This window comes from Electrophorus electricus, chromosome 11, assembly GCF_013358815.1.
Source record: "Electrophorus electricus isolate fEleEle1 chromosome 11, fEleEle1.pri, whole genome shotgun sequence".
Classification (NCBI taxonomy): Eukaryota; Metazoa; Chordata; class Actinopteri; order Gymnotiformes; family Gymnotidae; genus Electrophorus; species Electrophorus electricus.
Window position 1 is genome coordinate 17,196,415 of NC_049545.1, and position 26,343 is coordinate 17,222,757.

The window sequence follows — 26,343 nt, forward strand, 5'->3', positions numbered from 1 at the left end:
ATGTTCAAAAGTATTGGTGTTTAAAATGATTCACTAAAACAATATGCATGACTGCAACAGTTTCACCCAATAGCGCCACAACGCATGCGCAACACTTTATCTTATTAGAATGTGCAAGCAATGTTTTGCTGTGTGCAGAGCTCTAATTCACACAATGGCTGCCCAAATATGGCAAGTGAGGTGTCTTCATTTTCATTTAAGCATTCTCTATTTGTGGAAACAGCTGCCAATTATGCAGATTGTGCCTGGAAAACACTTCTGAAGGAATTTGATAGCCCCCCCTCCCTTTCCTGCCGAACACCTCTAGGTGTGAACTAGTTTCACTCAAAGAAAATAGCTCGATGGCCCAATAGCCACCATGGAATCTAAGGAAGGAGGGTCTTATCATTCTATTCAGGAACACTGCTATGTGAGTAATGTGCATTTTGTGTCAACTAAAGACTTGTGTATTGTGGTGTTTTGTTTTGTTTTTCATTTCCTTCGTAACCAATGTTTTTGTACAAAGATGTGTGCAAGCAAATAAAGAACTTTACTAACATGCTATATACTATTTAAACATGTTATGCATTTGCTTTGATGGTAATTAAATTTCCATTTCAGCATGGGATTTCTGTCCAACGGTTGCACATAGATGACTGAAAATCAGTAAGCAGGTACTTATTAGTTCATAAGAAGTTTTATGTTGATGTACTCTATTTTAAGATTATTCATTGCTATCAAGTGATTTTTTTGATTGCGCCAGATTGCTAGAGGGCACAGGTGCAGTAGGAGGTTAATTCACCTCAGCCATTTGGTCCACATATGTAAATATGTGCCGATGTTCTTATAAGTAATATAAAGCATGCAATTATATATAAGAATGCAGTTACATTTTCATCAAGAAACCCACTACTTGGAGACAGTTAATTACTTGGATAAAGGAGCATAGAAGAGAGATATAGAGAAAGATAGAGAGCATGATTGTTATGTGTATGGTACTCTACTAGTATTAATCATTCAAATAATCTTTCTCTGTTACACTTGAGTTGAGGAGGCAGTTACTAAGTAATACATGTATAAAGATTAATGTGCAAACACTAGAATAATGGTTATGGTATGGTAATAACTTCATGACTGACAGATTGAAATAATGACATAAGAAAAGTTGACCTATTGAGAGAGTGGATATCATAACAGTTCAGTGAAGATGGCTAGTTAGACTTCACTCAGATTTGAGTGTGCTGAGCCTGTTATGTATATAACAGTGCATTGTAGGACATGCATGGTTTAAAAAAATCCAGTTTAGTCACGGAGACTTGCTATGGATTCATTGTCTGTGCAATCAGTAGGAAATACAAAGGTCTTGTTGTTTTTAAAAAAAAAAAAAAAATCCATAATGTTTTTTTTTGTTGTTTTTTGTTCTGTATGTGATCCTGCTCTTGTTGTGATGCTCACGAAAAGGCCTTTCATGAGGGAAGCATCAAACTCCAATATTCCTTCTAGAATATGGTATTTACAAGTTTTTCTTGATCTAAAGTGTTTCAGGTTTGAAGTCATCTCTAAATTCCAAGTGAGAGACTTTTATGGTCTGATTGCACCTCAGTCCAGGTCTGGGGTCATAAAACCTTCCTTACAGAGTGGTTTGGAGACCTGATAAGGGAATGGAGTGCCCTTTTTAGCCAAGCCAAAGGCGTTCTGGTATTCATAAAACAAGTCCTCTCAGAGTGGGTGATATGAGGTGCTGCCAGGGGTGAGGGTCTGGGTGCTGCCCTATGGAGCGATTTGGTATTCCATCTTGATAAGGAGACTTTCTGTGAGGGGTGTTGGGGTTACCTAAAGTTTGATTGCTGAAGTGGGCTGCAGCTTCCCCTACATTACCCCTACTCGGTATGATGGCCAAGGTCATTGGCAACAGACTACCCATGTGGAGAAAGCTGCACGTAGCAGAAGACGGGTGCAATACAACATCTACATGCTATACTTGGGTGTCTTGGTTTAGTTATTCTAGGGTTTGGGTATCTAGTTTAATGACTGATAGACAGGGCAGCAGTTGCACATCAGGGACCCTGACTATTCTGTTAGCTTGCATTATAAGGAAAGATTCTTTATCCATCTCATCCTCTGGACAGTCACTATGGCGCTGGTTATGGGCAGGATCCATACGCTTGATGAATCTAACCATCTTGTGAGTACAGTGGTTTTAACTGGGTTTGTAAGTCTCATGTTCGCTTCAGATAGAAGTAGGCTATACCAAATATTTAAGAAGTATCCTAAACCCACAGAAATGGCTAATAGGTTATCACGGGTGGTCAAAGAGTAGGAAAGAGGTTAAGTGGGTAACCCATATCTATCAGTGTCAGCTCAACAATTTGAGTGCCTTTGTACTGAATCTGAGTAAGATTATGGGATTCTAACTCAAGGGTATGCTTAGCAAAGAAATCAGATATTTCAACCTCAGTCATACTGATCAGGTCGCAGATGATACAGAGCCAAGTTCTCAATGTGTATTATGGCGCTCTGTGGCACATTTATCCCAAAAGGTCTGATTAGGTAGGAGAACACAATCGGAACACTGTCATGTTGGTCACAGGTTAACATAGCCTCCATTGCGGGGGTGTTTACTAACCAGCGATTTCCCACTATTTCATCTTGAGTGGTGGTTACTTGGAGTCTAGGAGTAATGGCAGAGGCACATTGTTCTTGGACATAGGTAATGGATATCTCTATTTTGAGTGCACATGTGCAAATGTAAGTATAGAGCAGGTTTTCTCTCATGGTAGGCTACAACTGGTGGGCTTTGCATTTTTATGTACACTATTTTGCCAAAAGTACACTTACCTATCCACATCATTGAATTCAGGTGTTCCATCACTTCCATGGCCACAGGTGTATAAAACCAGGCATGCAGACTGCTTCTACAAATATTTGTGAAAGAATGGGTCATTTTCAGGAGCTCAGTTAATTCCAGCATGGTACTGTGCAACAAGTCCAGTTGTGAAATTTCCTCACTACTAAATATTCCACAGTCAGCTGTCAGTCATATTATAACAAGGTGGAAGCGACAGCAATTCAGCGATGAAGTGGTAGACCACGTAAAATGACAGAGTGGGGTCGCATAGTGCAAAGAGGTCACAAACTTTCTGCAGAGTCAATCACTACAGATCTCCGAACTTTGTGTGGCCTTCAGATTAGGTCAAGAACAGTGTGGAGAGAGCTTCATGGAATGAGTTTCCATGGCCGAGCCGCTGCATCCAAGCCTTACGTCACCACGTGCAATGCAGAGCATCGGATGCAGTGGTGTAAAGCACGCCGCCACTGTACTTTAGAGCAGTGGAGACGTGTTCTATGGAGTGACGAATCATGCTTCTCTGACTGGTAATCCAATGGACGAGTCTGGGTTTGGTGGTTGCCAGGAAAATGGTACTTGTCTGGGTGGACTGCACCTAGTATAAAGTTTGGTGGTGTGGGGTGGTTTTTCAGGAGTTGGGCTTGGCCCCTTAGTTCCAGAAACTGTTAATGCTTCCCCTGCCAAGAACCTTTGGACAATTTCATGCTCCCAACTTTGTGGAAACAGTTTGGGGATGGGCCCCTTCCTGTTCCAACATGACTGCACACCAGTGCACAATGCAAGGTCCATAAAGACATGGATAAGTGAGTTTGGTGTGGAAGAACTTGACTGGCCTGCACAGAGTCCTGACCTCAACCCAATAGAACACCTTTGGGATGAATTGGAGCGGAGCCAGGCCTTCTCAACCAGCTTCAGTATCTAACCTCACAAATGCACTTCTGGAAGAATGGTCAAAAATTCCTAAACCTTGTGGAAAACCTTCCCAGAAGAGTTGAAGCTGTTATCACGGCAAAGGCTGGGCTGACGACATATTGAACCTTATGGATTAAGTTTGGGATGTCACTCAAGTTCATATGCGTGCGAAGGTAGACGAGCGAATACTTTTGGCAACATAGTATACGTCTCTCCCTGCCAGAATCCAACATTTGCTACGTCTTTGAGCCGGTAAATATCATCTGTGGCCACTATGGTAGGTTGATTTATGAAGGCTAACTTTCTATCTTGTGGATTGACATAGATGGGGGCTACACTACCTAGAGTATACACTAACTGGGCTCAGACGTCTGTGGTTATTTCCCTGGTAGCCTCAGTCAAAATGTCCTGTACTAAGGAAAGGGGTACTAGATAGGAAGGAATCTTGCCCATGGCCTGGCTATCCATGGAGGAACTAATTTCTTGCAGCATATCGGACATTAACATGTTTACGAGTTGGATGTGAGCATGGTCAACCAGGATCACTGACAGAAGAGTATTAACTGTTTGTAGGGTTTTATTCAGAGCAATGCTATGGGTATTGAGTACAACAACCATACCCCAAACAGTCTGTCTTGTAGATGTGCCTGTTGCATAGGAAACTGTTTTAATGTCGTGAATCTCTGCTTGTAACTCACTTGCATGCTGTCTGACAGTGTTCACTCCAGAGGTTCCAATACTAAGAATGGATCCCACAGCAGCAGCCATGGCTAATAGTCCTCCCAGGAAGCCTGTGGGCCTTCTGTTTTGCCCACTCAATTCTGATTGAGTGATGGTGAACTCTGAGTTGTTGCAACATGACAAACACCTTTTGGGTTTGTAGATGGAAGCTGGTAATCAACAGTCTGGGCTGCTCTGTGTATAGTTAGGGCCATTATTGTTACTGAATTTGTCGCATAGAGGTCTGACTTCTCACCCCCAATAGGCATCGGGTGACTAAGGCAGTTCAGTATGCTGTACCAGGAGTGGGAAGGCTATTGATCAGTTCTGAGGTATATGCTACATAGTTTAGTTAACTGAGTATATTGGCACACACACGAACACCAACGGATTAGACGGCGAGGAAGAAAGCTGAGAGCAATAGTAATAGAGGGAAAGTAATATCCAGGAGAGCATTAGTCTTAGCACTAACCTCTCTATTACTGATAACTCCTCTGACCCAGTGTTAGTTTCTTAGTACTCTCGCCCCATCCCATGGTGGCTTTGGGCAGTTTGATTTGGTTAGGGTGGACCCACTTGTGTTGTCTCCCCTTTTCCCTGAGTGACTTTTTAATCTAATACACAACAGGAGAGAGTTTGTGATTTATGATGTATCGACAGGCCCATCGGGAGCAGAACTTTCAGGCTAGTTTTCCTTTCCTTTCCTTTCATGTGAAGATCGCCCACCAGGTTGGACAAAGACATATTTCCACACCTTGTGCCCCACTCTGAGCTCATCATGGGATGCTTTATGCTCATAGTAGGCCTGGCGTCCTGTAGCACTCCTTTCCATGTGTTGTTGGGCGAACACAAATGTGGCCCTGAGATGTTTGTGCAAGTCAGCCATGTATTGCTGTGTAGTATATGCTGTTGCTACACTAGCCTCCCCTGGTTGGTACAGTAGGTGTAACAGGGCATTTGCCTCCCAATCATTAATTCAAAGGGGGTGAACATGAGTTCTAGAGGCAGCTTCATGTTCCAGTCTTGGTGATTGGAGGCTACATATTTCTTTAATATGCTGACCACCATCCGGTTGGCTCTCTCTATCTGGCCTGAACCCTGGGCCTTTACTCCCAACATTTGCCACAGTTGTTGCATTATGTCGGCACTGAAGTGTGTTCCTCTGCCAGAGTTAACATGATTTGGCAGATATTCCACCCATTTATTGAATGCGCAATAAATGACAGTAGGTGACAGTAAACAAATATTTATCATCTCTGGTTAGTTTCATGAGTGGCCCCACCCAGTCAAGTTAGAGATCTGACCAGGGAAAATTTATCACTCTTTTTTTTCTTGGGGGGCTCTATGGTTTAGGTTTGAGGTCTGGAATTGGCAGCACACCAGGCAGCCCTTGATGTAATCTGTGACATCTTTCTTCATGTGGCCTTTTTGCTATCTGTTGTAGTGCCTGATGTGTTGCTTTGACTCCTTTGTGGCCTGCGCATGGGGAGCCATGGGCATGCATTAACATCACCCCCCCCCCCCTATGGCACCTAGGCACCACAAGCATGCTATCAGTGCCAGAGATGTCATGAGCTGATGGGTTGGCGAGAAAATGGAACACTCTGCAGTGTCCCCAGTCTGCAATGAAACGAGGTCGGAGTCAGAGAATATTCGACCATGACCAATATGGATTGGGTTGGAATAGGGGTGGACAGGTCAGTCCCTGAGTTAGGTGAGTCGACCTGCGATTTGCGTGCATGCGAGTGGGCGGGTCAGGGAACTGTGTGGTGTCAAACGCCCAGGGAATGCCATCTAGGGCCCCTTGCTTAGCCAGAGCATATGCTTGATCATTGAGTGTTTTATCACCGCCAGGAGACAATTAGATTATAAATTAATAGATGAATAGGTCATGCCTGTCTACAAGGTTTGTGCAGGCCCCGAAAAGCTCCTGGTGTTTAACTGGTTTCTTGTTTAAAGTTATGAAGGCATTTGCTTTCCATGCTGCCAGATGACAACTCAGCTGTGCATAGTTAACCATTATTTGTATGCTGTTTTGCACTGCTAGTTGTAGTGTGATGAGGATGATGGCTGTTTAAGCATATTGGGATGACTGAGTGCCTAGTTGGAATTTTTGAGGTTCTAGGTGTGTATCATTTAAACCAAATTAGGCCTACAGTCACAAGCCACCTGGACAGCGGCACCTGTTTAAATTTCGGTAATCAATGGTAACTCACCACTTGCCATTAGGCTTTAGCACCGACAGAGTAAGTGCTTTTGCAGGGTCTGATAATACCTTTTTCTAATAAGTTATCAATAAATTCATGCACTGTTTTGTAAGAAGCCAGGGTAAATGTATATTGGTGTACAAAGGTTATGGGTGCACCAAGGGTAGTAGGTATCCGCACTGAGTGGATAGTGTGGATAGCCACAGTCCAGGGAGTCTTTTGCCAATAAAGCCTGATACTCCAAGACATTCTCTTTGTTTCCCTTTTCCCTCTGAGGTCTGAAGTGCATCGGCCTCAGCGAGTGCATGTTCTATTTGGGAGGAAAAGTCTGAGGCATGTTCTAGCTCCAGTGGGAGTTCTGAGAGCTTCTCTGTTGTCTGTATTGAGGCTGGTTCCAGAGTCACTTCAGGTGACGAGCTGCAGGAAATGGCACAGACTATGAAGGGTGATTTTTGATTGTCCTCAGCCCAGTCAATTCAACAGATGGTTTCATCACCTAGAGTCAGAGTGGGAAAAAGAGTGATGCGCTTCGAAGGTTTAGTGTATACTTATTGCCAGCTGTTGCATGTTAATACATAACACTGAAAACCTGGAAAATTGTGCTGTATATGATAAATAAATAATAGCAACGTTGTGTGTTAGCAAAGGATGGTGAATGGTAAGGACTAAGGGCATAGAGATGCTATCCGAGGCTAAAGTTACACACGACAAATATGTAATTCCTATCTGATGATGTTTGCTTTTGTTCCTCCTTAAGCCTACCTGGAACATGGCAGGGAATTTTACTAGGTCTGGCATTGGTGAATAGCTGGATCAACTTTCATGCGATGTCAAACATGGCTCACATTCACAAATAATGCAGACCTGTAAAAATACCGGGAGAATTACTGCATGTGCAAAAGGTGTTAGTGTGAAGGGCACAAGCTTAACGAGAAGAATGACGACTAAACTTTAATAGGCTTCCCATGAAAAATTTAAATTGACTTATTTGGCCATTGGAGCAAACAACAGGGTCTTAATCACCACTCCAAGTTTGTTTTTATTTTGCCGCACTTTTAATATACTTTTTCCTGCCCATGTCCACAACATTTTAATTAACATCTTGAAGATTCCTTCCTAGATTCCTTGTGGTTACAGCTGAGTGTTGTTATAAGTGCTTGATGTTTGGGTGGATGTATATGACTCATCCTCTGTACCTCTCAGTGTCTCTGCGGTGGATGAAGCTGCCTCCAGTGGGAACAGGAGAGAGGGAGGATGCTCCAGAAGTGCCCTACATGCGCTATGGCCACACGGCTGTGCTTGTGGATGACACCATCTATGTTTGGGGGGGCAGAAATGACACAGAGGGAGCATGCAACGTGCTGTATGCCTTTGACATCAGTAAGTGTTCAGAAGAGCCTGAGCAGTAATGAGAGCAGTGAAAAAATGACCACATTGCAGCAGCCTGTGTGTGATTTCAACAGTCTGCAGCAGCAGTATATAGTTGTTGATGCATTTTAATATGGATGGTTTTTCGCTAAGTGACATGTTCCAACTGGAAGCCACAAATAGGAGTCCCAGAACAACAAAGTACAGCAGTACACGTAACACTGAAGAAAGAACTGGGAACATATGCCGTCCTAGCATTTATAGAATAAATTCAGGGTATATCGGGCCAACAGTGGCAGCTTGACAGAGGTGGCACTTGAACTTGCAACCATCCCATTGCCAGTCAAGTACCTTAACCACTGAGCTACCACTGCCCCATTGTTTATTTCTGCAGTCTGATGCTGCATGAAGGCTATCAGACATGAACATGCAAACACCACCCTGTTATTTTCCCCTCCATTGTAGATAACCATAGGTGGTACACACCCAAGATCTCAGGGATGGTTCCTGGGGCAAGAGATGGACATTCTGCCTGTGTACTTGGCAAGGCCATGTACATCTTTGGAGGATACGAACAACTGGTAGGAATCATCAACTCGCCTCTTAAAAAGTTCCTCATACACCTGGCTCACCAAACGCAGTACTGGAAATGTTGGTGCATTAAATCTGGAGCTATCAAAGCAGACAGGCTGTACTGTTCACTCAATAAAATTTGGATATGTCTCATTTAAAAACTAGAAGCTGCGGCAGTGAGATGTGCTGTGAGCATTCTAATTGAACACGAAGATGGGGTTTGTTTCTGTGTTCTGAGATGGAACTTCAAAGCTGTAGTTAACATGCACCACTTCAGGCACCCAAGAAAACTTTGTGTAAATCTGTTTATGAAGGCAGAAAGTATTTTTCCCCCTTTCCAACTGATCCCACACAGCTTCAGTCGTGTTGAGGTTGGAGCTCTGTTATGCCAGTTCTTTTCATTGGACATGGGTCTATACTGATTGTTTCAGTGTGTTTTTGAATTCTTTATCATATTGAAAGATGAGTCAAAAGGGCACTGCAGTATGTGATGCAGATGGTACTTTATCACTGAAAAACAAAGATTTTGCTTTTTATTTTATTAACATGTATTTACATTCATGTTGTATTGTAGCAGTGTTTATGTATAGATTTACATATATTTAAACACTTAGTTCCCAGATAAATAACTTTTGCACAAAGCTGTATTTGCAGGTTCCTTAGGTTTTCCCTCAGCTAATTTGTCAGTTAATGACATATGACCAGACAATATGAATTCTTCTGAATTTGGATCACATGTCATGGTAGTCATTCTCCAGTCTGTGTAAACAATATCACTATGTATTCTGCTTTTAGGCTGACTGTTTCTCTAATGACATACACAAGCTGGACACCACCACTATGTTGTGGTCCTTAATCAATGCTAAAGTGAGTATGCTCCATTTATCTTTTTGAATGAGATGTTGTACAGGTGAACTCAGTGTTGTTCACCTGTACAGCATTAGCTTATAATGTACAGTCTTAGTGAGACAAAGTACTTACATTGTGTGTCTGTGTCTGTGCGTGTGTGTGTGAGAGAGAGAAAATGTAGACAACTTGATTACGAATGCAGAATCAGTAAGAAACACCACTTAGCAAAATAAACTCTGTACTTTACTTTCTATCATAAGCAAAATGTGTGATGCTCCTTTCTTGGAAAATCTGTGATATACTTGGTTAAGTAGCAGATTATGAAAAAGCATGGAAAAGTATAGGGTTAAAAAAATGAAAAATGTCATTTTAAAAAGATGCACTTAGTATTAGCAAACTTGGGGGGGGGGGGGGGGGGCATAGTTAATTCAGGTAAATGCATTTAATAATTTTTTGTTTTTTACTTTAATTCATTATATGAAGAATTAATCATGACTTTTTTGGAGGATGGGTGATCCAGTATTAATTTCTAAAATCTTCCAAGTATGTAAACTTCGGAGACTAGTATCAGTTAAATATAGTTATATTTTTGTCTGTGTAGTGTTGGTCTAGTCTAGTTTGCAATGTTTCTTGGACTAAAGCCTTTTATTGCAGTCCTTGTCTTAAAGCAATAGTGTGGCAAAAAATTGTCATTTTCAAATAAAAAATATACCTCACCAATTACCACAGAGCAAACTAAATGCTCTAATCACACTTGCCAAAAACCATGTCAAGTTAAATGATCAGTTTTTGATGGACAAAAGTACATTGTATAGATATGAACAGCAGTAACAGCCATCTTGAAACTGGAGTTTTTGTTTGTACTTTGTCCATTTTGTTAGATTTTCACCAAACTATTCCTTTAAATGAATATCAACAAGTATGTCTTCAAAAATGAAATGTTATTTATTTCTGTTCAGTTACCAGCGTAATGGTTTATATACTTTTGTAATGTGGTTTTACACTTAGTCAGATACACACATGACGTGCAGATAGTGAGAGAAAATCACTGAATTACTGATTAATTCTTTGGACTGCTGGTTAAATCATTACCTTCTAACCAAATTATATACTACTTTGGCAGCTAAAAGCTGTTTGGTACAGCAACCTTTTTCCTGGGGTATTGTTTATTCTCTAAAAAAAAACCCACCACCCCCTTTTTTCTCTATTTTGAGGAGTTGTTCTCTCCATTTTCCCAATGTCAACATGGCTCGTTTTAGGCTGGCTGATGCGTGCGAGGTTAGGGTGGTAATGGAGTTTTGTCCCTGCAGGGTACTCCGGCCCGCTGGCGAGACTTCCACTCTGCCACCATAATCGGCACTAAGATGTTTGTGTTTGGAGGCCGTGCGGACCGATTTGGCCCTTTCCACTCGAACAATGAGATTTACTGCAATAAGATCAAGGTGTTTGACACAGAGACTAACTCCTGGCTGAACACACCTACAGCTCAGCTGCTGCCCGAAGGGAGACGTAGCCATTCTGCCTGTGAGTATCCTAGACACACACACACACACACACACACACACAACACACACACACACACGGGTTAAAAAAAAATAAATACAAAAATTAACATTTTATCTTTCTTTCTACATCTGGGTTTGGATCTGGAATTATTAAAGATGGGTTTTTGACCAAGACATTAATTAAGTGGTAAAATTAAAAATTAGGTGGAATGTAAAAATATATCTTATATAAGATATTACTGAATATTGGGATAATTTAAATGAGCGACTGTATCAAAGAAAATTCTAATTCTGTTTTGTCATGTACCATTTGCCATGTGACTGTATTTTAATGGCTTCACTTTTATTCAACCATTCCCTTTGTACAAACATAATCTGTTGATTTAAAAAGATAGTTATAGACCATACACATTCAACATCCATAATTATCTACTTTTTTTGTGTGTGTATTTTTATTTATTTATTTATTTTTTTAAATGCTACTTGGAGATTTTCAGTCAGGCAATGAATGCTTGAGTACATGCAAATGAAGCAAAGAAACTTTAAATCAGTAGCTACTTTGTATTATACATAAAACAAAACCAGATATTTATTTTATTTAACTTTATCTTATTTAACTTAATTTCCGGAAGTAACATCCTTTATTTCTCTGTCGGTCTCCCACTGAAATTCATTAGATCACTTAATCTATGTAGCTGGTACAAGAAAAAGGTCATGTTGGCCACATTTCTGCTCTTCACAGTTGCTTACAACGGCGAGCTCTACATATTTGGAGGCTACAATGCTCGATTGGACCGCCACTTCAATGACCTCTGGAAGTTCAATCCTGGTGAGTCTCCTGATATTGGTGCTCTGTTCTGGCCTGGCACAGATTGTATAGTATTCTCAAAATCAAAGTTTTCATACATTTACATACATTTAGCTAGAGGTCCTCTGCCTAACCTAGACATACTTGTAAGGTGCTGTCCTGTGCTCAGAATCAGTTATTCTCACTGGGTTCTGTTGCTATGAGACTGCTGGTTTTTCCACAGTGACACTATTGAAATGTTAGACACTCATTCCTTGAATGTGTGTTTCACATTCAAGCTGTCACAAATAAAGTTTGATTAGCTGAAGTGTTCTAGAAATAAATTGCTTAATGCAGCTTTAAATAAGCAAGACAAAAAGGCAAGCCTAGTTTTGCCAGACCACTGCTAAGCTAATAATAAATGTTAGGCATGAGGTTCCTTGCATTTCAGCAATGGGATGTAGTCACTCCTATGAAAGACTTAAGAACATAAGATTGCAAATGTCTGGAATGTAATCCTTAACAAAAAAAGGCAAATATCTGATATCGATACTGAGCCAATATTGTTTAATTAAAAATCACTGTGGAGCTGTGAGTTAGTTGGGTGAAAACGATTATCTGGGAGCTTTTTGTGTGTAAGAGATGTATAATATATGCTGTTTTTTTTTACAGATATGACTGTATGATTATACATGTACTTGCATATATAGATATGACAGATGAGTAAAATTATAAAATCAAACATTTTTACAAGAGTAAAGTGTTTTTCCATGTTTCGATACAACAATTCTGTTAGGGAGATGATATTTATTGCCTTGGATCCCAACACACTCTCTCTCAAACTCACTCTGTCTGTCTGTCTCTCTCGCACTCTCACTCGCTCTCTCTGCTCAGTACGGATGCCTCACTCACTGACGCCTAAATGCAACTTTAATTCCACATCAACTTAATATTGACCTCCTTCTTGAGAATTTCAGCAATAAATCACTGTTCTACCCACTACATAGCCCACCCACGCCAATCAATGAAGAGATAAAGATAAATTTGCTATGGACAGAGATGGTTTAGGTTCTCAGGTTCTCATTCAAATCTGCAAATCCATCTTAAAACTCAGCAGGCTAATGCCCCAGCAGTTTTTTCCACTTTTTCATGCAGTTTGAATATGCTAAAGCCATAGAGTAATTCATTTCATGAATATAGAAAAGGAGACTGCTTTATTTGTTCACTTTCTACTCACCAGCTCTCATGTTTGTTCTGCTCGTCTTCCTTTCCTTCATAGCCAAACCGGAAATGTTATTTGTTTTGTTTAGCAAACATATTAATAAATAAATCACTATTGGTCGTGGCTCAATGTTGGCGAATGCTAAGATGCAATTATGACTCTTTATTAAATGCTCTCAATAGAAGGCAGATAACCCAGTGTGGAGGAACTGGTTTCTGTCAAACTGATAGTGATGCAAGTCATCACGTGTGCGAGTGCATGGATACTTGCATTTGAACATAGTTTAATCGCTAAAACTCTCTAAACTGTGCTCAAACACGTGACCTGCTCAGACTAACTTGGCTGTTAACCTGGCAGTGACCTGTTGTGCTGTTTTCAGGCTGGATTTGTGACTGTATTAGATCTGTTTCCTTAAAGATTTTCTTCCGGATATCCAATTCAGCCATTTTTGATATCATGCTATCTCTGTTTTAGATGTATACTCTCATTATGAGACCATGTCTGGCTCTGTTGTACTACTTAACTTGGTGTAATAAAAACTTAGCTTTGGTGTTCTCTCTAATACTTTGTTAAAATTCATGATTTGTTGAGTTCCTTGCAGGGAGAACTCCATTACCACTACAACCTCACACATTTCAGTTAGCCTGAAGTGAGTCATGTTAGCAGAGCTTTTATGTAATTGTGGGTTTATATTTATTTATTTTAGCAAAAAATTTCAGTGACTTGTTTGCGTATATACCCAATACAGTATTGAAATCACAAGAGGTTCTGCGGTCGATTCAGGTACCTGGCAAGTTCAGACGTCACCACCCTGCAAAAACTAATTTCAGAGAGGTAGCACTAGCTAGCTGTGTAATGTTAAGCTTGTTATTAACTAGGTTTAACTTGTTGCACATTGGCAATAGCTTACATTTTCTCTTGATTTATAGTGTAAGGAGCACAGAAAGGTTTCATCTTGCCAGCTCTGTCACTCGTTTGCGCTCAAAAAAAAAAAAAGGAAAAAATGGTTTCTGGGATGTTTATAATTTGTGGGTGCCTGCAGGAGACTCGTGGAACGTCCGGGAGAGGTGGGATATCTGCGAGCTGCATGGCAACTAGTGGCATAGAGCTGAAGTATATACCTATTTGATACAAAAAGTGGGTTCTGAATTTAGATGTTGCACTATCCTTCTGTATGGTTCGGCATAATTAGTGTGAATGCCACTGAGCGTGACGGATCTGCTCATTGCCACTTGCTAGTCCAACATGCTGAAGACTGACAATTCATCAGGCGAACCTGTTTTAAGTAGGGCTGAGCTCTTTCTGAGTGTTATAATGGTGGTGATGTGGCTCACGAAGTACACGAAAGGCAATTTGCCAAAGTTTGCATTAAGGGGGTCAAGATATCCACATTAACCGCAATATTTCAAAAATCAAATATTGATATGTTAATAATACATGTACGATAATATCATAAATAATCCAGTATCAGTAGCTCAGCCAAATGTTTCCATAGTATACTTGGAAATTTCCTGATCTTGAAACACCATATGATTTTCATACAAGGTAGTGCCAACTGAGTTGTATTATGGTCTGTAATAATACAGGGGGAAATTTTTTTTAAAAATTCCGTAACTTGGTGTTGCTTAGCATTACAGCTATTGACATGATTATTTTAGGATAGTATTAGTGGCTTATCATTTATCTTAACAACTAATATCAACAAACATGGTCACATCAACGATTTTCCTTTATGAACAGATTCATTCTAAACCCAGCTGTACATGGAAGTACAAGTAGCTACCTAACTTTGAATATAAGGTCACGCGTCATAGTCTACTAAACCTTACTAATAAACTCTACTGGTATTTAGCTAATGTCAGTTACTTTAGATCACATATGCATAACACTTGTCTGTAAGGTTAAAGGGCTCAGACACCATGGAGCTGCATGATTGATGGTTTTGATTTCTCTTAAAGAAGCAGTGACTTGTATATATTTTGTTTAATATTTCTATAAATATCACATTAATATTGTGAATTCTTTTGGCCATGATTGTGTAGTGAAAATCTGATCTTGTGATGGCCCAGGTATGCGAATAATGGGCTAGGGTCTCTGTGTGTAAACATTTTCAATAGCAAAAATATTTTGGGCTGACTAAAGACTGACCCTGTACTTCCCTGGAAAAGCAGAATTCACATTAAGCACATTACCTAGCAAAGAAAAATAAAAAATCCTAATAACCCCTATTTAAATATGCCTGCAATTTCTAAAACTTTCATTAGATGGCAGTACTATCATGTTGCCATTACCCACACCACTTTGTAAGCTGAGTTAACTGTCACCATGGAGACTCTGATGCTGTTGCATTGCAGACGGATGGTGTAGATTGGGTGACTTGCTTTGCCGTATATGGCATGTGTGAGTGAACAGGACCCAGCCTTTCAATCAGCAGAATGGATGATGGGAGTCCAGAATTTGTTTCCAATATACAAGTGCAACCCTGCTTGGCTTTGGTGAAAGGCTTCTTGTAACACAGGTTCCTGTAACCCAACTGAGAGAGCACAAAAACATGAGGGGCAAAGATATTCACTTACACAGTTAAAATATCTGGGCCAGAAACGTCTAAACCGTCTAAGGAGGGTGGTGTTGTTGTTTTTTTTTATGTGAGGATGACAATGAGGCAGCCAGCTTAGCTTTGTTGGTCTGCATTCAGTAAACCACTACAGGTGGTATTACACTAGAAGAAAATCCATTTCTATCAAACAATAGTGAGCAACCATTCTAGCCAATCCTGTTATGTTTGTTGATCTTTAATTCTGAATGTAAAAGGTTATGACACGTGAGGTGGTGAACACAAAAGAAATGAAACGTTTATGGTGGATTCTGGCCTTGCAAATAAGTATTTTCTTTATATGTCCAGGGCATGCCATCTTCACAAGGAGCTTGGGATCTTTCTCTTATGAGAAAAAAAAAAAAAAAAATAGTGTGTGTTTGATCTTACTGTTACAGAGGCTTTCTCCTGGAAGAAGGTGGAGCCAAAGGGTAAAGGCCCATGTCCCAGACGGAGACAGTGCTGCTGCATGGTGGGGGATCGTATTATCCTGTTCGGGGGAACCAGGTAAACTCTAACAACATTCAGCCATGAGTATGACTAATGGGTAAATCGCAGGAACTGAGTTGAGCTGGAACGTCTGTTTGCGGACTGTTTCACTGTATGCTTTATTTAAAGTGTTGCTGCTTCGACTGCTGTCAGAATGCCCTCCAAGTCTGGGTTTAGCATTTTCCTGACTCTTTATCTTGGAGTCAGATGTGATGACAAATTGGCCAATCAGATACATTAACCATTCTGTTAACTACCAGCAATTATGAAATCCAGGGCTAGATTTGGATTTGAGGGCTAGTGTTGAGTACCAGTGCTGTAATGCATGAAGGTCTTGGGTTGCCCAAGGACATCTGCATCTGCTTCAGTGTATTACTGCCTTAGCTTGATTACTTTCATTCTGAAGAAACATCAGGAAGGATTCCAGGTTATGCTGTTACTAGGAAATCTAAGATGAAGTGACAACTGGAACCAGGTACAGAAAATAAGGCTGATGTTTGAATTGCGGCATATGTGATGGTTGTTTTTTTTGTTTAAAAATTTTGCAATTTTTTTCTGTAGGTTTTTGAAGACTGGGCTAGTAAGTTCATTATGACTATTGTCAGTACTTGACCCACAAATGCTTTCAGACTGACCCCTATAGAAACCACAGATCTCCTCTAGTTCCACATATTTTTCTGGTTTCTAACTGGAATTGTTTTAAAGGAACAATTCACTTTTATTCTTCTAATGGACAATGAAAGAATGCGAGAGATGAACAGCAAGCATGCTTATACACACACACACACACACACACACATACATACACGCAGACACAACTTGTTCATGGTGCAGCATCCAAGGTTTATATAGAGGAAGCAGGGTATAATGACTTTCATCCTCAACTCCTGGAGACTGCAGGTCTCCTGCTGCCCCCCTGCCCCTTTGCAGACAAACGCTCTTTGGCCAAGATAGGCCTCTGTCTGTGTAATTAGGTAGCTAATGCAAAGATACTGGAATGGGAGCAGGCTGCTTTATCAGTGCAACTTATCACAGGAGCCCCACTGAGTCCAGGAGAGGAGGCCTGAAGGGTTGTGGTCTTTAGCACCAGGCAAACACTCGTTTTCACCGTTGCCCAGGTTAAAGTTGTCTGTATAACTGACCATACATATCCTGTAGTAAGACCCCCCTCCCATGTAGTCTGTGTACAAACAGCATCCTATTTGATTTCAAAGACTTTCTTCAGTTAGATGACTAATCAAAGTATAGGGTACCTTTCCCAGTCTGCACTTGTGCTTGTTTGTGTGTAGACCAGATGGAGCCTGTACAAGCAGCCTTAGCAACAGTTGCTAGCAGGGAGTGTTTGCTGTAGATCTGAGAGGGCAACTCTGTTATTACTGATTTAGATGGATGTGCAGCAGCAGGGTTTTCCCTGTGGGGATTGGGACAGGATATCCTCTGAGGAGTCATGATTTCCTTTTGGCTGCCAGCCGATAGTGAGAACAGGCTCCTCTGGATGAGCTGAGCTCTGAGGCTGATCGGAATTTTGGGGTGTGCTGCTTGCTGCATCGGGCTAATGAGGTATATCTGTAACAGGATTTGCAGGAAAAGGCTTTTAATGGAGATTATTAGCCCTTAAGAAGGCTTAAGCACATTAAGTAGTTGTGTGCACAGTTCTCTTTGACAGTTGCAGAGAGAAATGTTCAGCACTGTGCTGAGATGCTGACGTTTAGTTTACCATGGGTCCCTCTGTCCTGCTTGCTTACCTCTATGTGAGCATTTCATATTGTTGCCTTTTGTTGAAAATGGTGTGTATATTCCTGAGCTTGCCTGCCTATTGGAGCAAACCACATTTTCTGTAGGAAGTGGCAAATGCTCTGTTGGTCAGTAGAATCAATGCTATTATTAGGTGGTGTTTTCTGAGATTTGAAACAATTGTTTTATGAGGTCCTGTGTCCTGATATTTACTGTAATTACAGTGATACTCCATGTCAAGTGCGGATTGGCAGCTTTGTTTGTGTGTGTGTCTCTCTCATTGCATCTCTCTCTCTAATTCTACATGTCCATCTGTGCGGGGATTGTGTCTGGTTACTGTGGAGCATCATCCCTCTAAGCTCCTAGCCAGAGACCACACAGTCTCCTCCGGGTTGGACTCTTAACTGTTTATGTTCACAGAAGACAATGAGGCTTTATGTGCACAGGACTTTATGCAGAGAAGTTTGTTTGAGGGAGTGTTGCTGAAGCACAGTGCTCATAGCGATTGCTGTTTCCTTATTCTTTTTTGTCTAAACCTCCTCAAGAAGCTTTACCCTTGATGAGTGCTAAGGGAAGTGTGAGAGTGTAGGAATACTCGCGCTCAAGTATAAGGCCATTTTAACTATTGATATTATTGTTAGTGTCAGTCATTAACTAAAGCAAATTTTCCCTCTAAAGCAAACACCATTATAAAGCCATGCATTTGAAATGTTAATGTGATGTCAGTGGACCTGTTTAATGGTGTTTACTCTTATTTGCAATAATAGCTGCTAAAGTGATGATTATAGTCCAACAGTTATTTGCATTTGGCTCATTGACAGTGACGAATGCTAGCACAGGGAATCATGAATCAGGGAGAAGACCTCTCACTTGTGTTTTCTTATTGTGCGGAACGCTCAGAGGAAATGACTTCTAGATTTATAGCTTTCGATTTTGTTTCCTGAGAAAGTCTGTGTTTCCAGTGTGATGCTAAGCAGGCTCCTTTTCCCTGATATTTCTCCACATTTATGATATTTACTTAAAGAGGAAGAATTTGTTTGGTGATAATTGATAGCTTTAGTGAAGCACAATAAACCTCTGAGTGCTCCCAGGGTGTGTGTGTAGGCCTCATTACCTCAGTATCTTTCCTCTGCTGTGGCTTAGTTTTGCTTAGGGAGAATGAAAAATTTCCAGGTGATCTGTAGACATGGAACTAAAGCCTAAAAAAGAGTTGGGCAAGATGCATCATTAAAAATGAAGCAGATTTTGACAGTTTGGCATCGGTTTGACATCTGTTAAAGGACTGCTGAGCATGACAGGTTCCTACTGAGTTTGCCCCAGGTGCTGCAATACGCGTCTCACAGCTGTGAGTAGCTGCCTTAAGAGGAGTAAATGTGTGATGGATTTGGGATTCTGCTGCTCCAGACAAGTATTTAAGCAGACCCATCAAGTCATTAACTCTATTTGGGAATGTTGTTCACTAAAGCAGTCATATGTTTCTGTGCCACTGCATACTCTTGCTTGTTCCATATGAAGATTATTCAACAGCCACTGATTTATTTATTCACCTAACGAGTGGCATTTTATCAATATATCGCATAATAAACACCATTGTAGCAAACTGAACAAGACCACAGTTCTTGGCAGTGTTAACTCAGCGAGTATCTGTGATTGAAATTAGCCAATTTTTCCTGTGTTTTTGCTCTGTGTCTGCTGGCGTGTGTGGGTGTTGTGCTTAGGCCATTGAATGGCACTTACAGAGTGTAAACAAGCCTGCTGGGCTGGAGAGAGGCATGAAATTCGGCTGCCTCTCCGATTTATGAGCTCCCTATCACACTTGCATAAACTAGGCACTCTTTGTCCAAGTAATTTTCCCTCGTACACATCCACATGTACGTGGGTGAGCGCAAAACAAAATTGGTTGCACACAGCTCATAGATTATAAGAACAAACAAGCTGCTTTTAGTAGCAATTAAAATAATAATTATTTACAATATTCCCATTCCCATCATCTGTGATGGCTTTGATTTATTTATGTGCCTGGAAGTGATTGAGTTCCACTAACCTAACAGTTACCATTTTCTTCATAGCTTTCATATTCTTAAATAGAACAGTTTGTGGTTGTGGTGTCACATTCTGATGTCACGCTTCTCTGGCGCTGCGAGGGCCAGCACATGCCTGTGTTGCGCTATGTCATCTGTGATGTTAGACAGGCATGTCCCATGGAGCTGTCTTTGGTGGACTCTCCATTTCACCTGCTGTCTCGAGACTGGGGACAAGGACAGGATGTAAACAGGAACGTGACAGATTGGCATGCTGGGATGGAGCATGGTACAACAGCTTGGTCTCAGTGACTTGGTGATGAACCATGCCCATTTTGTTAATCTGTTTTGTTAGGTTGATTATATTTGATTATTTATTTGTTTGTTTGTTTGTTCATTGTTCTAGTTCAGTGTTCACTTGGATTGCCAGTGTACCCTAATTCCTAAGGTGTGTATTGTATTGTAGGCTTGTATCTGAAGGTTGAAAGTATTATATAACCTTTTTACTTTTTTTAGCTAAAGAGGTCTTTGCCTTCTTAGTTTTGAACTTCTCAACATTTAGGCATTTTCATTCTTTTGTGACATTTTGCTTAGATACCTTTGTCCCAGTACTATTTCATACTCCACAACTGTACACATTAATACATACAGTAATGGTGGAGACAGTCAAGGGTGTCAAGGCTGGCTGACGTTTGTGTTATGAGGGCTTAACCTATTTTTGATGTAAAATGGTACAGTGAGACATCGGTGATAAGCTGATAGTAAATTAAATTATTTACCTCTTTACTCTCAGAGCCATTCAGTCCCATAGGCTTCCTCTTCTCTGCACATTTTTAGCCCAGGCCCATCCCACATCGTCCTTGTGCTGAGGTCTGCAGAGCAGTGCATGAGTCATAAATTCTCCCCTAGCTTTCATGGGTGCAGACACACACACACACACACACACACACACACACACACACACACACACACACACAGTCCTAGCTCTGGATGGCGTTTACAAACTGGGGTGCACTAAATGAGTACTCAGAGTTTCAGCACACAATGGAGAGTTCATGGAGAGCCTGGCATTTATTGGATATAAATATATGCTTTAGCTTCGTCACTGCTGCTGTATTGTATTTTTGTCATATTCTGTAGAAACTGTCTTGAGCTGTGGTTTTATGTTCATATGAACATAAGTGGATCCTATCTGCGTGATGTGATCTTAATCAGTCTGGTTCTCTAACTTTCCTGTTCACCATCACTTTTTGTTTTTTTTTTTTTCTTTTTTTTTTCCTTTTCAACTCGTTGTTGCTTATTGTCTAATTATTAACATGAGCTGGGCATCCTGTTGTTTGTCTTTGATTCACAATTCTGTAGGCTAAGGTCCACTAGAGTGGTTAAAAAGTAATTGTTTAATAATAAATTGTTTTGTTACATAATGAACGTGCTATACTTTTTGCCTTTCACAATTATGCCCGCATGGGTTGGATAGGGCAGCAGTGATCTTGTCAGATTTTGAAGTCATTGCAGTTACCAACAACAAAAAAAGCTTAATTTCTTCCTGTCTGTCATAAATTACTTAACAGGTCCTCCATTTCACAGGTCCCTTTGACTTTCTCCATCCTGTATGTCTTTGTTGCACACCCTTCAGGTCAGAGGGGAGTGTGCAGACATTTCCGTGTTGGCAGTGGGCTATGTGCACTTATAACAGCCCAAGGCAGGATATGGAGAGTTTAGCGTATGGCAAACGGCCATCAGACAGGCCATGATAAGAACCAGAACAGCACCAAATGTAGGAGAAAAGCACCCATTCAGTTCTTACGAAATGGGTGTACCCAGAGACAGAGTTAGTGTAGGTTTTAGTAGAAAAAATATGGAGCAAAATTGAACACTGACAGGTCATTGGTAAAGGGTTTTCAGCTCATTAGCAGTGATCTGTAGTAAATAATGTTCATCTCAATAGTCTGCATGACTTTGGTTTCCAGGCTTCTATCTTCCCTCGTTGCCTTTGTCTTATGTGTGTGGCTTGTGTGTGTGTTCAACCTTGATGAGGCAGAGCCTGCAAAAATGTAGGTTATGTAAAGAAAATAAAACTCTCCTCTCTCAAGAGTACAGCCCGTTGCACAGTACAGGCCATCAAAAGGCCATTTGTGGTGTGGCTTTTGGAGAATACAGACCATTGGACTTCTGCTTCTTTTAGACTGTTAGACACTGGGGACCTTTTTAAAAAAAATTAAAACACTCATTTTCTGCTTTTGCTCCAGAAACCAACAGCATCCAAGGCCCCATGTACTCTTGAATTTCCTCCAACCAAAGTCCTGCTGTTAAAAAGATAACAGTATACCGATAATTTGCAAAGATTTTCACACAAGGAAAAGGTCTGTTTCCTTTCCCATTAATAATGTGGTCGCTCTTTAACTCCAGCATAGGTGTTACCTAAATAAAACCCTGTAGCATTCTGGACTTTGGCATATTAAAACCCCTAGAACTCTGGGCATAAATCAATTTAATAATGGCTTCATCATATTTGTTAAACCCTCTGGAGCTTGTCTCATTTTGTTAACTGAATTTATAAAAAGAGCATCAGATTTGTCAGTGGCTGCCAGTCTACCCAAAGGAATAATTTCTAATCTAAATGCTGATGCCTCTGGTTGTCCATGCCTCCCAACTCTTGGGGCCTAATCCTGCTTGTAGTCCCTTGGGGCTCTGATAGTTGACTTGTAGGGTTTTGGAGATTAAGATGGAGGAAGTGTGGATTTTGAGGAATGTGAGGATAAATCCCAAATCTGATGGAGATATGAATTGATTAGCTGAATTATCTCAGAAACAAACATCATTATCTATAGCGAATGCCTTTATTTATTACTATTTCATATGGATGGGAGAAGATTATTTGGTGATTGATCTACAGGTCTGTTTGCACGTATTCACACACACACTTTTGCTATTTGGCCTTGAGTGTTAATAATGTTTGAAAACAAACACACTTATTTCTACAAGCCTGTATTGTGCATCTGGACTCAGTAGATAAGCTCTTCCTCAGGAAGTCATATTGCATGATGAGTTCCTCTAAGATGAAGCAGTTTGGGGAAGAGGAAGAGTGTCACACATGAAATCCCCTGAAGAATGAGGATATGCACAGTGACAGGATTGAAAGATGGGTGAAGGTGGTGTTCAGATATTGACTAGCTTGTCATTTGTTAAAGATATAAATGTGGAGAAAATGCTCTTGAGTATATGTATGTATCATAATGTGGCGAGATTACTTCAGTTCTTTACAGTTGCCTTTTAGAAAGAGGAGACTTGGAGGATTGTATAGCTGAAGGAGTAGAGAAAGCGATTTTATATTTTAGTGGTGATGGTGTTTAGTCAGTTACTTCATTGTCCACATGGGGAGGGGGATCTGGCTAGGAGTTTAGTGGGAGAAAAGGGGCAGGGCCTGTTGTGCTTTCTAATGATACTTTGCTGCTCATGTAACAAAGGCGACCCATCAAACAACAGGAGATCCCGTAAACTAACACTCTAACACTTCTCCATTCTGTGGCATCCTCTCTCTCCTCTTTTCCTTCTCTCATGGGGTTCAGCCGCGCATGACGCTGTGGTCAATTTCACATCTAACGGCGGTTTTTACAAGTGCGTGAGAAACCGTCTGCTTCTAGTATAGCCTATCAGCTGCTTCTTGCTGCTTTGTGATCAGTCAGTAAGACTTGGCTACTGGAAGGAGCATAGCCTCATCTGATAAATCTTGTATCTGTCAAATCTACATTTATTCATGTAGGACATAGTAAATGTAGTTTAAGCAAATGGTGTTCTGTGTTTTGAGCCTGTGCATAGTCCAAACTAACATGTTAATTTCTACTCTTTGTTCTGACTCCATTAAAGTGTGGCTGTTCTTTGATTTGAGAGGATGTCTGTCTCTTGATGTCTGCCATAGATTTGGTTAGTATCACCATGATCAACCAAAGTTGATTCACAGGCTCATTCACATGACCAAAATTTCATCTTTATGAGCAACCTTGTTTAAATTCCCTGATCAGCTCAGGTTTATTTCACAGTGGTCTCTCAAAATTATTATATCTAACTTGCCTTTCTGCACAAGATAAGTATACACATTGTTTGACAATAATTTTATTTTTACTAATACTTATATATACACCTTGTTTGTTTATCCCTCCTCCCAGTTTAATACAATAAGACAAAGTGTTTTCCCCCTCCTCTCTTACCTCTGGTGGTGTTATTTTAAAAGCCTGCCGTGTGATACTCCAGCGTTCTTGAGGGTATCAGGCAGGTTCATAGGGCACGATTCATTAACTGTGAGTAGCGTGGCAACCGATGAAGGTAAATAAATAGGAGCGCGTGTACACTAATGTAACAGCCTGCGGGTGTGATGAAGGCCCTGAAGTAATCCAGGGTGGCTGACCTCCCGCAGGGCAGGCGGCTGTAATGACTTCTCCAGCTGGCCCTTGGGGACCCCTGGGCTCGTGCTTCCAGCCTCTCCCAGCCTCTTTAAACCATCAGCCTGTTTGTTTAGGGAAGATTAGGAGCGTAAAAACCTTACAACATCCCGCACAGCACAGAGATGGAGAGAGTGGACGCCAGCATTGGGGGAACCATAGGCAACAGGTTGACAATTTGAAGCCCAGACGACAATTGGTATTTATGTGGAGAACAAGTTCTTCTACATAGAAAAACTAAACACAAAAAACTTACCATAAGCACACAATGGTTTTACCTGATATGACTTGGAATGGTGTGAACAAAAAATGGGAAAATCTCATGGGCCTGATTAAAGTGACGTGTGAAGTCCTTACACTAATTGCAGAAGTCAGCTATTCTTATTTTTATTGATAATTTCTAGAAACAATTGATTCAAATTCAGTGTTAAAAGTACTTTAGCGACCACCTATTTTAGTTTGTGAAATCAAAAACTGTTGCCCAGTGATGATGCTGGCATGAGATGACTGAAACTTCATTTCTTCTCAGTCCCAGCTTTAGGAGCCCAGAGGCAGGCGTTTTGCAGTCACTCATTTTGTAACTGTGCATAGGCTCGAGGAATAACTGGATTGATGAAGGGTGTCTCTCTGAACAGCTCCCTCATTCAGTAGTTGGTGAAATGACCAAGGTGTCAGCCATTTTCTAAGGTGTCTCATTGTCCAAACTGTTCCCAGGAAAATTCTCACAATGCATCATAAGAACAAAGGAGCAGCATTGCTTATACATTCCCTGATAAGAAACTGTTCATTGCTCACGGCTGCATTTTCTGAAAGTTGTTGGACAAGTGCACAACTATTTGGTTGATAGGTAAATGTAAAAAACAAACCCTTCTTACCTAACTGTGGTCATTTCTATCAGCCCATGTAACCATTTTCCAGCTGGTTAATACTAGTAAGTGGGCTTCGTTACATTATTTTAAAATATAAAATAGCATGTACTGTGTAGCATGTGACAGAGCCATCAGTGTACCACTGTGTTCTTAGTATTAAGAACAATTAAAAACAAATGAACAAGAAACAAAGTGTGACGAGGGCAAGCAGGATGCAAGTGCAAGTTGAGGTTTTAAAACCATTTAATGAAACTGAAAATAAAAAGACTTTGAAATAAAGTAATACAAACAACAAAGACAAAATGGTCCGTAATGTCTTTTTACTTTAGGTAAACATCAGCAGCACATAAACATTGAATGGAATACTTATTAATACACAGAGTTTTCACTTACAAACACCAGAAACAACCAGTGACCAAAAGGATAAACAAAGGAGAAAAAAACACACACACTAATGTCTAGGAAAACTAGACGCAGGTAAGGAGGTTAACAAGGTGATGTGGCGGCATGACGAAAAGGGAAGACAAATGCTGTGTTCGAAATGGCCTACTACATACTACTCACACATTGATTGGGTCCCTATGCAGTATGCGACCAAAATAAAAACATTTTGATGGTTGTGAATGAGGTTGTTGGTTTTTTTTTTTTAAGCTGCAGCTTGTTATCTGGGGGAATCCTCACTTTGACTGGTCACGGTAATCTTGCTTCATAATGATGTGCCGACACGCGGTATTCAAATCGTTATTTGCATCAAGTCACCACAGCACTACATGTGCCAAGATTTATTCACACTCATGACATTAAAGTGAATCATTAAGGCAAGAACATCTGAAATGAGCATTAAGACTTGAAATGCCGTGTGTACACTACACGGTTTTTGCTCTGATTTTTGCTGTCGCAGTTGAATGTTTTGGGCTTGGTGACAAAGCAATGCACACACCCGAAAGTGCTTGGGTATTATGAAAGGTTCAGCAATGTGACTTTCCTGTTCTGCGAGCTGTCACAAACCTTATGTTATTTGCAGTATATCTGAAATCTGAAATTCTTAGCAATTATTCTTGGCAAATCTTGTGTACCTCTGCGACAAGTAATAGGAACAGTAAAGAGGAACAGTAAAGAGGAACAGCTAGTAAGAATGAGAGAGAAAACTCTCACAGAACTGCTTGCACCACTGCTGCTTCTGACCAACAGCAATTTTGGTTAACAATTATGTAATGCAGAAATCAAT

General features: G+C 40.6%; 1 protein-coding gene across 4 annotated transcripts in view; it reads left to right on the forward strand.

The window, feature by feature from the left end:
* klhdc3 (kelch domain containing 3) overlaps positions 1-26,343 on the forward strand; it is a 35,530-nt gene that overhangs the window by 4,050 nt on the left and 5,137 nt on the right. For 2 of the 4 annotated variants that reach the window (XM_027010568.2, XM_027010566.2), the window contains exons 3-8: positions 7,870-8,046; positions 8,500-8,615; positions 9,403-9,474; positions 10,767-10,980; positions 11,704-11,790; positions 15,962-16,070. In XM_027010568.2, coding sequence (XP_026866369.1) covers positions 7,870-8,046; positions 8,500-8,615; positions 9,403-9,474; positions 10,767-10,980; positions 11,704-11,790; positions 15,962-16,070 — 775 coding nt within the window. Of the gene's footprint in view, positions 1-307; positions 410-600; positions 654-7,869; positions 8,047-8,499; positions 8,616-9,402; positions 9,475-10,766; positions 10,981-11,703; positions 11,791-15,961; positions 16,071-26,343 lie in introns of all 4 variants that reach the window. The other 2 variants (XM_027010569.2, XM_027010570.2) reach the window with 2 other exon arrangements.